The sequence below is a fragment of the Cynocephalus volans genome, chromosome 3 (genome assembly GCF_027409185.1).
Source record: "Cynocephalus volans isolate mCynVol1 chromosome 3, mCynVol1.pri, whole genome shotgun sequence".
NCBI lineage: Eukaryota > Metazoa > Chordata > Mammalia > Dermoptera > Cynocephalidae > Cynocephalus > Cynocephalus volans.
The window spans coordinates 14,441,305-14,458,207 of NC_084462.1; the positions used below are offsets into that span (position 1 = coordinate 14,441,305).

A 16,903-nucleotide genomic window follows, 5' to 3' on the forward strand; every position below is an offset into this window, starting at 1 on the left:
AGTCTCCTTGCAGGAATGGACAGCAAAGTATGTGGACTTTAGCAGAGGCCTTGATAGTATTAGCCATGGGTGGCTACACAACCAAAATGGGATTCTGAGCTGGGAGTCTCTAACACTTATTTTAGAGGCCCAGTATCTTCAACAGAGAAAGGAATCCACTTTAGGACAATAACAAGTATGATGAGGTCAACAGTATTGTCTACTGGCAGTGCCAGACCCTCTATGAGGCTAATGTGTTGATTCATTTATTCCTCAAAGTAAATCTTGTAAATTAAACGTTCTTATTCCTGGCTTACCGCCAAGGAAAACGAACCTCTGAGAAGCTGAGGACCTGTTTGATGGAGCCACATCCTGAAGCCCAGTTGCAGCCCAGTCAGGCCAACCACACTGCTTCAGGGACCCCAGCACTTTTCTGGGGAGTCTTTTGGATCAATGCTGGAGTGCTTAAAAAGAGTTTCTATCTCTGTGAGAATCCTGAAGAAATGGTAGACTTGTGCATTAAGAATTTTAAATCAATATTGATGTTTGAGGTGCTATTATGAGATCCCGAACTGGAGCATAGACTAACTGAGATTCTGCATCAATAATCCAGGACAAAGCACTGGTTAGGATTCCATATTATTTTTCTGTGACTGCTATAACAAATTACCACCAAGCTGGCGGCTTAAAACAATGCAAATTTATTCTCTCAGAGTTCTGGAGGCCAGAAGTCTGAAATCAGTATCACTGGGATGGAATCAAGGTGTCTGCTGGTCTGTGCTCTCTCTGGAGGATTCAAACGGGAAGTCCATTCCTTACCTTTCCTTCTCCCATTGGCTGCAGCATTGCATGGCTTTCCAGTCTTCAAATCTCTTTCTGCTTTGTCTTCTCATCACTTTCTCCTGTGTGTATCGAATCTCCGTCTACTTCCTTCTTATAAGGACACTTTCAATGGCATTTAGGGCATGCTTGGATAATCCAAGATAATCTCCCCATCTCAAGGTCCGTAACTTAATCACATCTGCGAAGTCCCTTTTTCCCAAAAGGTCACAGGTTCAGGGGATTAGGACATACATAGGAGGGTACTTCAAAATTTCATGGGAAATGGAATTAAAAGATAATACAAACCTCTCCATGAACTTTTTGAAGTATCCTCAGATCTTTTGCAGTGGTTAAGGGCTTGATACCCTGCAACCCCAATTCTTTCTGTGGACTTCCTCTTTAATCTTCACTTCCTTGCTTATTCTTATCCCTCTCCTCTCTCTTTGGTGACCAGTCTTCCTGGGTCACCATTTAATTATCTTTACTTGTATTTTGTACTTTACCACTCATTTCATGTTTGCCGATCCATCCCTCCCTTTCATAGCCTGCATGCAGATTACAGTCCATGGATGAGAAGTAAACCCCGAGATACTTCCCATACTTGGTGGTCCCCTTCATCTCACCCTCCCCATCTGATGCTTCTCCAGTAATTCAGGGATTTTGGATTTCTTTCAGATGGGAAGGCTACCCTAGAAAAGAAAGGGTCAGCTTCTGAAAAAGATAACACTGAAGAAGAGCCATCCCACTACTTAGAAATGAAATGTTGCACTCAAGTGGAGTGCCCCTGGTCCGTGTCCTTAGGAAGAATGCAGGATCAGAGGGACTGGCTGGGGGGACAGCATGAGGACTCTTTGATTCAGATGGTACTCACCTCAGAGAGACTCGTTGCTCAAGGGGAACATTGTGAGCATGAACCTGAGAGAAGTTATCCTCGGAGTTTAAGCCTTCTACCTCCAGCATTACCTACAAATACACATTTCAATAAGCTCAACTCACAGGTTAAAAAGTTTAAACAAAATTTGGCTTTCATTAATCATGAAAAAGGCTGGGCAGGCCTGAAGACCTATGAAAACCATCACCATGCTAGAGTCTTCTGTCAGAGCATTTACTTGAGTAAACTTGGAAATGTTGAAACAGGAAATAAAAAACCTTATGATGACTATATTGTCAGTGGTGACTCTCTCAACTATGGTACTTCCCATCATTTTCATGACAGAATTTTTTCAGCAGACAATAACATTGAGTGTAAAGGGTATGGAAACCTCTTTAGTCATAGCGTGTCCCTGAATGAACACAAGCTGATATATTTTGGAGGAAGTCAGTATGAGTGTGATGAATGTAGAGAAGCCTGTTCCAAGAGTTTGTGCCTTGTACAAAGGGAAAGACGTGACCCTGGAGAGACCCCATTCAGATGTGAGGAGGGCTGTGATGTCTTCCAGATGGCCTCATCTTTTACCAACTGTGATATCATTCAGACTGGAAAGAAGCCATATGCATGTCGTCAGTGTGGGAAATCTTTCAGCTGTTGCTCTAAGCTTGTCATACACCAGAGAACACACACAGGAGAAAAGCCCTATGAATGTTCTTGGTGTGGGAAATCTTTCAGTCAGAGCTATGATCTTGTCATACATCAGAGGACACATACTGGAGAGAAGCCCTATGAATGCAACCAGTGTGGGAAATCCTTCACTCAGAGTTCCAAACTTATTAGGCATCAACGAACTCACACAGGAGAAAAACCATTTAAATGTCATGAATGTGGAAGATCCTTCAGGTGGAACTCTAACCTTATTGTACATCAGAGAATTCATAGTGGAGAGAAACCTTATGAGTGTGTTCACTGTGGAAAGTCCTTCAGCCAAAGCTCTGACTTTGTTGCACATAAAAGGACTCACACTGGAGAGAAGCCCTATGAATGTAATCAGTGTGGAAAATCCTTCATTCGAAGTACTCAGCTCATCAGGCATCTGCGAACTCACACTGGAGAGAAGCCGTACAAATGCAGTCAGTGCAGTAAAGCCTTCACTGGGAGCTCTCATCTTGTAGAGCATCAGAGAACTCATACTGGAGAAAAACCTTTTGAATGTAACCAGTGTGGAAAAGCCTTCACTGGGAGCTCTCACCTCCTTTCACATCAGAGAATTCATTCTGGAGAGAAACCATATGAATGTAATGATTGCAGAAAATCCTTTCGGCAACGATCTCAACTTGTTGTGCATCAGCGGACACATACTGGAGAGAAACCTTATGAATGCAGTCATTGTGGAAAAGCTTTCAGCCAGAGGTCACCCCTCATTGTGCATCAGAGGACACACATTGGAGAGAAGCCCTATCAGTGTAATGTGTGTGTTAAAGCCTTCAGTCAGCGGTCACGACTCATTGAACATCAGAGAACGCATACTGGAGAAAAGCCCTATGAATGTATTGATTGTGGGAAAGCCTTCAACGATCGGTCAACCCTTACTAAACATGAGAGAACGCACACTGGAGAGAAACCCTATGAATGTAACCATTGTGAAAAGGCTTTTAGCCAGCGGTGTCAACTTACTAGGCATCAGAGAATTCATACTGGAGAGAAACCTTATGAATGTAATAAATGTGGGAAAGCTTTCAGTTATAATACATCCCTTATTCAACATGAGAAAACTCATGGTCAGGAAACGCTATGAGTAATCAAGATGGCGAAGTCCTGTGTCAGACCGTCTTTCTAGAATTCAGGTAACCAAGGTGTGACTCTCACAGTGCGGTCTAATGACCACGTTCATCAGAACTGCCTGGAGTGTGTGCTGAAACCATGTTACCAAGCTCACCCCAATCCACTAAAACAGAATCTCTAGCAGTGAGACCCAGGACCTGCAGTTCTAAATGCAGCATGATTCATTTGCACACAAAATGTGTCTACTGTTGCATTTTGATGAGAAGCTGAATATGACCACTGATGAAAAGCTTCTAATCAGAGCTGTTAGCAGGAGTTAGGAAACTCAGGATGAAGCTGAACCCTCCAGATAATCTTTTCAGTGCAGATAACAACCCAAACAACCCAGACATTGTCCCCATAACACATTCCTGGGAATGATGGTGGAATGGAAGATATTCTTGATACAGAGCCCTGACCACTCAGTCTAAGAAGAAACTTGCATGAGGAAGTTGGCGTTGAGTGATGGAATATGAAGCCAGCCATATTTGATGTAAACTAACAATTCTGAACACAAATTGCAGAAGAACCAACCCTGAGAAGTATTGCAGAATGGTTTTATTACTGGAATTAAAAGTAGACTGAATGTTTCAGGGACTCTATTGTGCTCTAATTTTACTTTGTTGCTCATTTAGGTTGACTATAATCCAAATTGGCCACACAGCAATATGGAAAATACTCCATCAGGTGAAGTGAAAGCAGGACCAAAAGTAGTATGTACATAAAATGTTACAATCACATAAAAACCTGTATGCACATGCTTGGTTACGTAGGTCAACTCAGCAACATGTTCACTGAAAGAAGGAAGTGTAAATCAACAGCAGTGAACAGAGTGGGAGAGGCCAGGCCTGAAAATATTAGCAAGGTGAAAGCAAGTGGGAGAGCATAACCTGAAGATGCAGGATGGAGAAGGCTGAGGCTGGGAACGTGTGAAGAAAGGATGAAGCAGTGGAGGTTGTGGCCCCCAAGCAGAGCAGTAGAGTGACAGATGGGGTGGGAAAGCAAGGTTAATTAAAGGTCTGTCCATGAAATTGAGACTGTTCCTCCCTTCCCCCATTTTTTCTTCTTTTATCTTGTCTGGCATTAACTATCAGACAGCGTGTATGTAAAAAACTGGAGTATGGAAGGAGTTTGCTAAAAAATTAGTCCAAGGGAGGAAGGAATTTAGTGTTATTTTGCTCCAGAGTAAAGGCTGCCTTGTTCTAGCATTTCAAGACTTTTATCCTAATAGCTGGTTCTTGCCCTTCTTACTCTAAAGCAAAGCATGCTGATGAACCAGCCCCACCCATCCATGGAGCTTCCTCTCTGCTTTGTGATGATCTCTTCAATATGGATGGGAGGCAAGGAGCAAAAAACTTAAAGAAAGCCTCCAACATGAAAGAAAGAATGTAAGATAAAACAGAAAAACTAACACCAAAGAAAAGGGGAAACTTATTATCTTAAAAGTGAGTCTCAAAAAGGATTGCAAATAAAAAATAAGATAAAGATGCTCTGGGAGAAAACAAAACAAAACATGAGAACAGAACAGACTTTAAGATTGTTGGACCAATAAATAAGAAAAAGTAAAAGGGAAACATCCTCAGGGCTGAAAAGAAATCTTCAGATCATGCCAAGTACTATTTCGGATTAATAGATCCATTTGACATAAAAAATTGAGAGCACCAGGATTAAAAAGATGGCAGAAGCTTCTGGAGAGAACATAGTTTTTAAACTAAGAAAGGAATATGGTTTTTCTAAAGAAAAGGAATGTTTCTTCTATTTTTTTTTAAAGTGGTAATGAAAGACTTAAAGGTTAATTGTGCAAGAATGACAAATTGTACAAAATGGTTATATGCCAAATGTGAAACAGACTTTACAAAGGAGTATTCATTTGACTGATGTTAATAATTCTTCCTGGGGGAAGCAAAGGGCTTATGAATTTGGAAAGAAAGAGGATGAAATGCAATCAGATTGTGTCGGCCCTTCAGTGAATGGCATTTGCATAGAAATGATATAAATGGTAGGCATTTGTTTTAATTTTTAGGAAAAAACACATAGCTGTGACCCAAGGCAATAGAGTAGAGCACTATTGTTGTTAGTCTTGTCACTAACAGTAACCGCACAGCCTGCGGACAGTGAAAAGTAGAACAGCAAAGAGAAGTAGATGAGAGGAGTATCCCTGTATTCTCATTTAAATATAATGTGCAAGTTTGTTTAGGATACTGAAATTAGAGCTCAAAATGGTGATATGACAAACATTGGAAGCAAATGAAGGAGTGGTGGTGTGAGTCAAATCCTCATCTGTCGGATCAAGAAATCAGTAAAGTCTGAAGGCGATCAAAGATCAGAGTTACAGAGGTAACCTCAAGAAGATCTGGGACAGAGATAGTTAAAAGTGGCTTAGGGGATGAGCGACTGTTGGGTGGGGTGGGGCAGGAGATGTCTGCTTTCTGTTTTAAACCTGTAGCATTTCATTCCCTAGTGGTACACTTATTTGGGCAACTCTAAAAAATTATTTTAAATGTGCACTTACAGGTGAGAAACTGGTACATGAAGACATCAGCGATTGATTTATGGGATTATGTATGATTTTCCCTCTCTCCTTTGATTCAGTGTAGTAACTTGACAATTAAAAAATCAAGGAACAACAAAAAGAAAAGATGTCAGACTGTTCTGTTTGGCCAGTTAGAGTTGATTCTAGCAGGGAGGGAAGGCTTCTTGGCTTTTTAGAATCCTTTGAAGTTAAAGGGAGTGGTTTGGTCATTTAAGACTTGATTTTTCAGAAATTTTATCAAGAGGAAATTGGTGGGTCTCAGGGAGTGCAGACCTGGGGGAGTGCTGGTATCTTGGGACGACTGGGTGGAACCCTTAAGGAGCAAGGCAGGTATGTGAACTTGCATAACTGCAAAGTACTAAGTGTACTTCCCCAAGGTCACTCCCTGGTACCTTTTCATAAGACCCTTTGAAGTAACATAGTCCTCCTGATTCATATGAGACCCTGAGGTTAAGATAGGAAATGCCTTTGACCTGGACAGAAGAGGTGAGAACTGTGCTTCCTGGTCAGACAGGTGGTTCTGCTGCTGGGACCAGCATCCTTGTGTAGCTTTCAGAAGATGGCCAGAGTTAGCAGATCCTGCAAAGCCGTCAGAACGTTCAGTAATTCTTGTTGACCATGTCTCTGGTCTTAGAGCCATTGCTATTAAGCAAGTCTTGAAAATAGCCTAGTACTAGAGGCTCAGGTGTGGAAGATGTGTACAATGCCACCATGTCCTCAACTCCCTTCTTTCCAAAATGGGGACTCTACACAAGAGGTGGGGTAGGGTTGTGACTATATACTTCCTGGAGACTGTCTCCAATGGGAATCATAGGAAGAGGAATTTGAGTACAACGAATGGAAGGACAGCAGCTACTGTGTATGGAGTGAGTCTGCATCAGGTGAAGATTGAATTAAGTATTCTACCCTTGCATAAATCAGAAACCTAAGGTTCTTATGGACCCAAAAGATGGAATCATTTGAAATAGGAACCCAAGACCTTTCCACCCAAAATGATTCCCAAGCCCATAGGCTCAGTGGTTCCAAATTGGAACGTGCGTAAGTCCTACCTAAAAGAGGGTGTTAGGATTGCAAATTCCGGAGCACATCTTCAAAGAGTCCACCTTGTCTACCTGGTCAGGCTGATGTGGTATGCAGGTATTTGCACAACTTGAGGACACTTTTCATGTTTCTTTTAAAAATATTTTTAAAGAATAAAGAATAATCTCAAAATTACATATCCGTAAATCTGTTTCCTTTTTTTAGTTTCATTTAAAACTTGAAATGAGTGATTCACTAAAGACCCTATAAATAGATACCACACCTGTTGACATGTGACCCAGGGGCTGCTTTTAACAGAAAATGGAAATCCATTCTCCTCTCCCACTTGTGTAAATACACATATCAAAATAAATCCCAAACATATTTTTGATAAAACTAGCAGTAGAACTGTTGGGGATCCACAAAATCACTCCTACCTCTGGATTAGAAGAACTGCTCAACATGTAGTTGTACTCACGGCTAAAATGTATCGCAGTGATGTAGCAAGGACACACAGTTGAATCACAAGGGGAAGGACAGGCAAAGTCTGGAGGAATCTGTGCATGTTCCCAATGTCCTCCCTCCCTTGAGGGGTCACATGAAGCCCAGTTTCCCCCAAGCAATAAAAATGCAGCAATGTGTGTGATGTTTCTGCCCAGGGAAGCTAATTAGGGATAGTGCTCAGGGTTTTTACTGGGGGCTGGTCACATAGGCACTCTGCCTAGCATGAACCAAAATATCAAATTCCCGTAAGTAAAATAAGTGCATAGTGTAAATCACATTACTTGCCCAAACAATCTAGGCATGGTGAGTCACTCTTATCAGTTAGGGAACAGGAAAGAATACTGAAAGCAAAGTTTTCAGACACCAGCCAAGGGCCAACCTTGCAAACAGGACCTTTTAAAAATCAACCTCAGGCCTGCTGTGTTGACCTTTTTCTGCACCTCTTCAAACATGAGAACAGTTTGCAATAGTATTCATGGTACCTGCTCTGTTAAACTTAAAACTGCAGCTCTGACTACTGGGTGGATAAAGCACACAGTTCATATAGTTTCTGCTCAAGACTGGTTTTCAGAAACATATTGTTGCACCACAGTCTAATAGTCCTCACCACGATTCCATCTTACAGACTTGAATTCCATTTGGACTGCTGCAGGCTTAGCTTAAATTCCACAGTGTCTTGATAAGAGAACAAAAAATGATGCTGCATTTTCTTTACCCATAACCATCCTAACCACATAATGGGAATTTATGAATTAAACATTTTTTATAACGTCCAGGTCAAACTTACCAGCTAGAATTTTTATTTAATGCGTGTACATATTGCATCATGATATTTAATGAAGGCATGATGGGCAGAGTGGTGTTGACCTAAGACAACTCTGAAATCCATTAACTTTAATAATACGTGTGTCTTTCTCACAGTGGAAGGGCTGTGGAAGCTTGTGGTTTTCTTCGGACATCAGCTTTTAATATCTTAGCTCTTGTGATAGGATGCTAAGACTATGAATTTTGCCAATTTGCTATCAAACGAAGTGACCTGCTCATCTTCCATTACACTCAGAATTATTTATATCATTCATATTAATTCTTTTAAGAAATCTAGCCCGTGGAGGAGCTTCTGGATATTTAGGTCCTCATTCCACTTTGATTGTGTATTCTGTTTTCATAATCTGTCCTTTTGGCCGGGTAGTCCTGCCAGCCCTTAATCTCAGTGTCAGAACTTCATTCTCCTCATGGCCCCAGCCCTTTATGCTCCTTATTTATTTATGCTCATTTTTTACCTTCAAGTTCTTGAAGTGGACATCACAGGGAACCTGAACTCCAGTGGAGGCCATCATCATTTCAGCAGCTTTGCATTTCAGTGTTTGCATTTGTCACCTACTCCCTCAAGCAACTGAGGTGAGTGGTTGCATAACTCACAAAAGGAAACTCATCTGAGCCCATTCAGGTGACTGCCACTACAGGGTGCAGAGAGGGAGTGGAAACAAGGAAGCTGGTGCGGACATGGTGACCAGCAACATTTGAAACAGTGACTTCTCCATTCAGAGTGGTTATGATGAGCAGGACAACATTCACTTCTTGCTCACTCAACTCCCAACTTCAGTGGACAGTGACTGTGAGCAAGAAATCTACTTTAGATAGACTTAAGTCACTGAGCTTTGGGGCTTGTTTGTTACTTCAACAAAACCCAATCCATCCTGACTGATACCATCTGACAAAAAAGACCTGGTTTTAGAAGGTGTTTCTAACCTATCCACCACCCAAAAAGGTCAGCTCATGAGGGTAGGGGTTTGTCTTGTTCAACGCCATACAGTTCCTGGTACATATTAGTCAATGGTTGTTAATTAACTAGATGTTGGAGAACAGTTTTTTGTTTTGTTTTTGGGTGCTGGAGGGATGATGAGAAAGATAGGGAGGAGCAGATTTGGGGAGAAATCAGAAGAGCTTGGACAAGATTAAGGATCCATTAGTCAAATTCAGCAAGTTTTCCTTAACGTGCTTTGTGGCCTGGGGCACTTATACCCACTTCTCTAATCCTCAGTCCCCTCTCCAAAAATGAGGGACATTTTCCAGATCCCTTTTCTTACTCCACAGAACAGAACTAGGACCAGTCTCCTGACTTCCACAGAGAAAAAAGGATCACACACACAAGATGTTAATCATACTCTCTGGGGACGATGGGGGTCAAGCAGTCATCTTTTGAGGGAGTTTTGAGGGACCCAAGAGTTAGTGGCCAATTCCAGGCTGAAACTAGGATCCTTGGAGGGAAAAAAATGAAGTGTTGCTCCAAATTATAGAGGCTCTCTGCCTTGGATTGAGTGCCCCCCTAAAACTAAATACCCACACTGTGACAGTGTTACAGGGGTGGGAAATCCTATTATGGTAACTGAAAGGTGGGGTCTTGAAGAGGTGAGTAGATTGTAGGACCATGCCATAGTGAATGGATTAAAAATGGTGGTCAGGGGCATGGTTCTGAGAGCTTTAAAATGAGAGTGCATGAGGAACTCTCTCTCTGCTCCACCATTTTCTGCCATGTGAGACCATTGGGTCACTGTTGCCGCCACCAAGACCCTCACCAGATGTGTTCCCTGCACTGTGGACTTCCCAGTCTTCAAAACTGTAAGCAATAAGTTTCATTTTCTTTATAAATCACCCAGTTCCAGGTATTTTGTTATAAGCAATAGAAACAGACTAACATACTTGCTGTGTGCTGCATTCCCAGAATGGGATGGGGTGTGCTACATTTGGAAGGAAGCCCTTTAGGTGGAGTTGGAAAAGGTCTGAAGAGCTTAGCTTGATAGTGGCTTCTGTGTCTCCTTACACATGGAAACCCTTTTCATTCTGATGGGCTCAGAGCAGAGCAAAGAGTCACCTTTTGCCTTCTGCACAGCAAGGCCATACATCCAATCATCCCAGGAAAACAGCCTGTCCATTGATACAAACTTGAGGATTCTGTATCTAGTCACTTCTCAGCAAGAGCTTTTCTTTGAGCTCCCTGGGAAGATGCTACAAACATCTTAGTATGTACATGGGATGGAAAACAAGGGGGCTATTACTACCTGACACACAGGATAGCGCGATCGCAGGCAGAAGGCCTGAGCTGGGTGACCTCAGAGAATTCAGAGTAGAGAGAACATCCAATAAATGCTGGATGAACTAATGTTCAAATGACCATATAGTAAGAAAACGGTGTGAAGGAAAAGCTGAGATCACCCAAGTTTATAGAAGAATTTATTTAAATATGGTCTAGCAATAAATGCATAAACAGTGGCTAACCTTCTTAGAGATTAAGGAAATGTAAGTAAGAAAAGCAAGTCATTGTTCTGTGCCCATTGGATTTGCAAGGATTCTTTTTAAATTCTAAAGCCTCATGTCAGGGGGTGGTGAGGGAGAAATGCTGATGGAGGAGTGTCAAGACACAGCGTTTCTGGAAAGGCACTGGTCTGGGGTATGAAGAGCTTTAAAAGGTTTCCGACCCTTTAATCCAATAACCCTCTCTGTTCTGCTGTGGGATATTTTATGTTGGTAAAAGTTAATATCTGCAAAGATTATTAAGTGGCCATGAACCTTTAGAAATAGTCCAGCTGTAAACTGGTAGAATTACTAGGAAACTGGGTAAATCCACAGTCATTTAGGGAAACTTTAACATATTTCTTGCAGAAAAATGGCTGATGAAGTAGATCAATGATGCAGCATGAAACCGCCATTAATAAGCTTGATGTATGTTTATATTTACACACGTAAAACATGCACACACATTTCTAACCAAATAGTTTCTCAATTAGGTTGATGCATTTCTTCTGTCAGAAACTCAAGAAAGCCCTTTCCATTTACCAACAAGGATTTTCTTCACATCAGAAGTTTGCTCAGTGATTAGTTTGATCATTAGCTCTTCTTCCTCTGTTCTTTTTTCTCTGCCTGGAGTCCCTGTTATTTGCCCATGAGGTCTGCTGGATCTGTCTACCAGGTCCCTTTTCTATCAAGAGCCCCATCTCTTTTTACTTTTTTTCGGTCATGAGCTATTTTTTCCGTGGTTCTCAGCAAAGATCCTCCTCTATCCCAGTTTGTCTACTGAGGTTCTTAACTAGAAAATCATCATTTAGGTCCCAGAAAGTCTCTATTCTTTAATTGGGTCCCCCTTTAAATAGATGAGTTGTATGGTATGTGAACTATATCTCAATAAATCTGTTTAAAAAATAATAAAGGGCTTTATATGCTGGTATGAAAAGATCTCCAGGATACTATTACATGAATAAAAGCAGGAAAAATTTAACGTGTAATAATGACCCCTTGTGTAAAAGGATGAAAAAATATTGCTGTGGATTGATTGAATTGTGTCCCCCAAGGTTCATGTATTGGAATCTTAATTTCCCACTGTAACTGCTGAGGGTGGGAAATACTATTATGGTGATTGAAAGGTGGAGCCTTGAAGAGGTGATTAGATTGTAGGACTGTGCCATAGTGAATGGATTAATAATGGTGGTCATGGGTGTGGTTCTGAGGGCTTTAAAAGGAGAGCACATGAAAGATTAATGCCTCTCTGCTCCACCATTTTCCACCATGTGAGATCCCTGCATTGCTGTAAAGCCACCTCCAAGGAAGGCTCTCACCATATGTGTTCTCTGGACTTTGGACTTCCCAGCCTCTGAAACTGTAAGCAATAAATTTCATTTTCTTATAAATCACCCAGTTCAGGTATTTCTGTTATAAGCAACAGAAACAGACTAATATAAACATTTATACATGTTTACTTGTGAACACATAAAATATCTCCTGAAGAACACCCAAGGAATGAAAAATAGTGGTTGCCTAAGAGCAGAACTGGTGGTGGGAGTCAAGGGTAAGAGACATTCATTTTTACCTTATGGATTATTACCTTCTCAAATACATACTTTTTACATTTTTAAAAACGATGAGGGCCTGAACTAAGGCAATTGTTGTGGAAATAACAAGGAAAGGGCCAGAGGAAAAGACTTTTAGGAAGTAAAATTCTACAAGCCTGTTTCACTTTTCTGATACATGTAACAAACATTCCAAAGTAGTAGTTTATGGTTTTTTAAATTTCTCAACATTCTGAGTTGAGTGGGATCAGCTGGGTAGTTCTCATTTAGGGCCTCTCATGAGATTTCAGTTAGAGGCAGCAAAAGCTGAAGTTGTCTGAAGGTTTGACTGGCTGGATATCCAAGGTGGCAATTGTTGCTGGCTGGCTGCCAGCTGGGAACTTTTCTCGAACTGTTGACTCCAGTGCTCACACTGGACCCCTTCACATAGCTTAGGCTCCTCTTGGGATGGGTTCCAAGAGGGAATGCCCCAGGAATGAGCATTCTAGGACACCCAGGCAGAATCTTCAAAGCTTATTATGACATAGCACCAGAAGTCACACATCATCACTTCTGCCACATTTTATTGGATAAGCAGTCAGGGCCACCCCAGAGTCAAGACAAGGAAAAATCTACCTCAGTGGGAAGCGACAAAGAATTTTTGGCCATCTTTAGTCCACCAGAGAGCCTCAATGACTGGATCAGGAATAATAGAGAAGAAGAAATCTAGAGTGACCCTCACATTTATGATAAAGAAAACTGAGTGGCATGGGGATGACCTAAAGGGGTTTTAAAAAGGAAAATGCAGATGGGAACAGAGTGAGCTCTCAAGGCTGGACAAAGGTGTGCAAGGGGCCTCCAATCTGTCCACTTGGGCTGTTCCACGTTTGTGTGACATCAAGTATTACTGTCTATCTCAGAAGACACTGAAGTCTCCATTCGAGGTGGCTTAGAGGTAGAGTTGGAATTCTCCACCACTGTCATATTAGCTTTTGAGTCAGGGTAGGCTATACTGATGTAACAAATGGATCCCAAATCAATTGACCCCAACGGTAAAGAAGTTGATTTCTCTGCTTAGAGCAGGGATTTCAAGGGAACAGACAGCTATCCTCCAGGGGTATTGCACAAAGGCTCTTAACGTTTTCCTTCCCGTGGACTCATTTACCAATCTGACGAAGCCTAGGGACCCTTTCTCAGAATTGTGTTTGTAAATGCATAACATAAAATGCATAAGATTACAAAGGAAGCAAATTATATTGAAGTAAGTTATCAAAATACTTAAAAAGAAACCGTTATAGTAATACTCAGGCTTCATTACTAATGCATTAAATGACATGATTTAGTGTGATCCTAATAACTACCATAATTTTATAGTGATGAGTGAAATATTTCAAAATATCTGTAATACTTTCCTGTGATATGAAAACGTCTGATTTCTGTTGGTGACAAAGTCACTGTGGCTTGTGGCCAGCACTGAAAATGAAATGGAGAAGACATTTCTAGTGTTTATACATAAAAGGTGTCTCTTCCTTGAGACTCCCACCCAGGAGACCCACTCCCAGGGCCATGAAGATGAGCTTGTGACCGGGGCTGGATCAATCATAGGTTGGCCACGCCCATTAGCCAAACTGAGCATGTGAGCCAATCAGAGTCCTCCATCTCCTTAACTATACCCATTAACTCAGGGCTTGCCAGTGACCCAGGCTGAGCCTATCAGAGTTCCCTGGTCCTCTCAGTCATGCTCACTGGCCCAGGGTTAAGCACATGGCTGAGGGTGAATCCGTCCGGATTTCTGATCCCCCCCAACCTGCAATCTGGAAGGTTTCACTTACGCGGCAAAGGACCAAGTAGACACAGAAAGAACTTACAAACTTTTAGTAATGCGTCGTGAGCTTGAGAAGCCAGATTCAGTCTCCTGGAGGCTGCCTGATCAATGATTCCCACAGCAGCCACCGCCACCTGATCAGGTGGGTGAAGATGCTTGTCCAAAGACAAAATTACAACAAATTTAGTTAAAGATATAATTGGCTTTTATTCACAATTTATGAATCGCGGCAGCCTTTATTCTGCAAAATAGAGGGAGGGCTCCCACTGGGCAGTGACAAAATAGTGGGTTTTGTAAGGTGGGAACAAGGAAAGAGAACAATAGGAAAAAAAGCTTACTGGTTATGTCACAGTCAAATAAATATATATATATCTACAAATGAATCTCTAAGAAAACGTTTTATTTGGGGAAAAGAGAATTATAGTCTGGGACATACACAGAGACGGGGGTGGTCTCTAGTATGTCCAAAGAATAAAGAAAGCATTGGGAGTTTTATTAGAGAAAGAAATACTATGTATTGTTTTGAAAGAAAGCTCATTGGCACTAGTGAAGTTTTTGGGAGTTGGCAGGCTTTGATTGGTGAGTGACGGTGGTAGGTAAAATTAATCTTGGAGTCAGCAGTTACTAGGTAAAACTAGTCTTAGGATTGCAGCAGACTGTTTCTGCAGCTGGGCTTGTAGAAAATTTTTCTTGGAGCGGGTGTTAGGTTCCCCCAGTCTTTTTACCCCCTGGTCCCTTAACTCTGATTTACTTCGGGTATAACAGGAATCACTCAATTTGTATAACCAACTTTCACAGTTAACATCAGGTTACTTTTCCTGTAAAGGGTTAAAGCAGAAGGGGCTTCCTTACTATGCTGATTCAGGTAGACTGGAATCTCTTGTTTTCAGGAAAAACGAGTCTGTTTGGGTATCTACCTGCTTCCTTAAAGTTTCACTTCGATTATGTGGCATTTAGCATGAGTGACTCCGTTTTGGTCTGGTCTGTTGGGGCCAGTGCAGGAGCTCAGTCCAAGCAATGGCCTCCCACAATTTTGTTTAACACCTCTAACATCTGTTCCTCCACCTAGTGCTGCTGACCCGGTTGGGCTGGGCCCTGTGTGGGACGGCAGGGGAGATGCCCAGCAGAGAGCACAACAGATACGGGGCCTGAGGGGAGGGAGAAAGGGACAGAGGGAAGACAGGGATGGGAGAGAGCGTGGCCATCTTGAGCCCTTTAGGAGCCAGCTGCTTCACCCGGCTGACGACTACAGTCTTTCATCCATTTAACATGGTGTAAACAGTCACGTTCGTGGTTTATTTCCTGTTCCTCCCAGCATACTGTGGGGTCAGGCAGGTTTCTCTGTTCTCTTCCCTGCTATGTGCCTGGTTCTTAAATATTTGTTGTGGTTCGAATGCATCATGTGAACACCTGCTTTTTCTTTTCTCTTTTTTAATAAACGTTTTAGTGGACTCTAAGACTCACAGAAAAGACACATCATAAAGTGAATACCCTACACGGAGAAACAGGATATGGCCAGCTCTCAGCATCTTTGTATTTCCCCTTCGGTCACCAGCTCCCATAAAGTCTATTATAAACAAAACTCTCGTTTGTTTTTCAGGGGCTGGCAGGTAAGGGGATCCAAACCCTTGACCTTGGTGTTACAAAGCTGTGCTCTGACCAACTGAGCCAACTAGCCTGCCCCTGTATTAACAAAACTCTTAAATGTTCATGTAATGTTGATGCACGTGAATATGGTTTGCCCTCCATATCCATGGGTTCTGCATCCATAGATTCAACCACTTGCAGATCGAAAATATTTTTTAAAAAGCAAACAAAAAAACCAACCAAAAAAAAAAAAACACTGCATCTGTACTGAACACATAGACTTCTTTCTTGTCATTACTCCCTAAACACAGTATAACAACTATTACATACCATTTACATTGCATTAGGCGCTATAAGTAATCCAGAGAAGACTTAAAAGTTCTGTGTATGGGAGGATGTGCATCCGTTATACACAAATACCGTGCCCTTTTATATCAGGGACTCGAGCATCCGGGGATTTTGGTATCCGTGGGAGGTCCTGTAACCAATCCCCCATTGATACCTAGAAATGACTGTATGTTTTAAGTAAACCGAGAGTATACACGGCAAAACGGGAAAAGCCCAGGCCGCCTCCTGTTCATTACCAGCTAGGCAGAGCAGTCCCCAAGATTTTAAATCAGGCCGTCTCATTCCAGCCTGTACAGATGGGCGTCTGGAAGTAGGAGTGCTAAAGCGAAGGTTGCAAGACGCTGCCGCCCTGCCCGCCATTAAAACGCTGCTGCTCTGTGCTCCCACTAACCACGCAAATGAGTAGGGTTCCGCCCAACCCCACCCTCAGCTCCTAGGATATAAGGAGAATACCCCACCCCTCCCCTCTTCAGAGTCCGCCCGTGTGTCCTCCCCGGGGACTGGGGCGCCAGGTTACTCCTCACGCGGACCTGTACCACAGGCGGTTAGTGGCCGCTGTCGCCCACCAGAACAGGCTGCTTGAGCGCTCCCATTGGCAGGAGGCCCGGCGGGCGGCGGCTCCCATTGGCCTGCGGCCAGAATGCCTTCATTTGTCGAAGTCCCACTGGGCGGAGGCTCCTATTGGTCGGGTGCTGCGGCTCGCCGCACGGCTTTCTGGGAGTTGTAGTCGCAGCGTCGCCGGCTCAGCCGCCATTGTCCGGCGGGTGGCT

General features: G+C 42.5%; 1 protein-coding gene across 13 annotated transcripts in view; it reads left to right on the forward strand.

Annotated features, from left to right (window-relative positions):
• The window catches only part of ZNF544 (zinc finger protein 544), a 32,164-nt gene extending 20,905 nt beyond the window's left edge, over window positions 1-11,259 (forward strand). For 7 of the 13 annotated variants that reach the window (XM_063092012.1, XM_063092014.1, XM_063092015.1 and 4 more), the window contains one exon: window positions 1,477-6,497. In XM_063092012.1, the coding sequence (XP_062948082.1) occupies window positions 1,477-3,470 (1,994 nt within the window). In that variant the 3' untranslated portion in view covers window positions 3,471-6,497. Of the gene's footprint in view, window positions 1-692; window positions 6,498-11,213 lie in introns of those variants that run through there. The other 6 variants (XM_063092022.1, XM_063092023.1, XM_063092021.1 and 3 more) reach the window with 5 other exon arrangements.
• The last annotated feature ends 5,644 nt before the right edge of the window (window positions 11,260-16,903 follow it).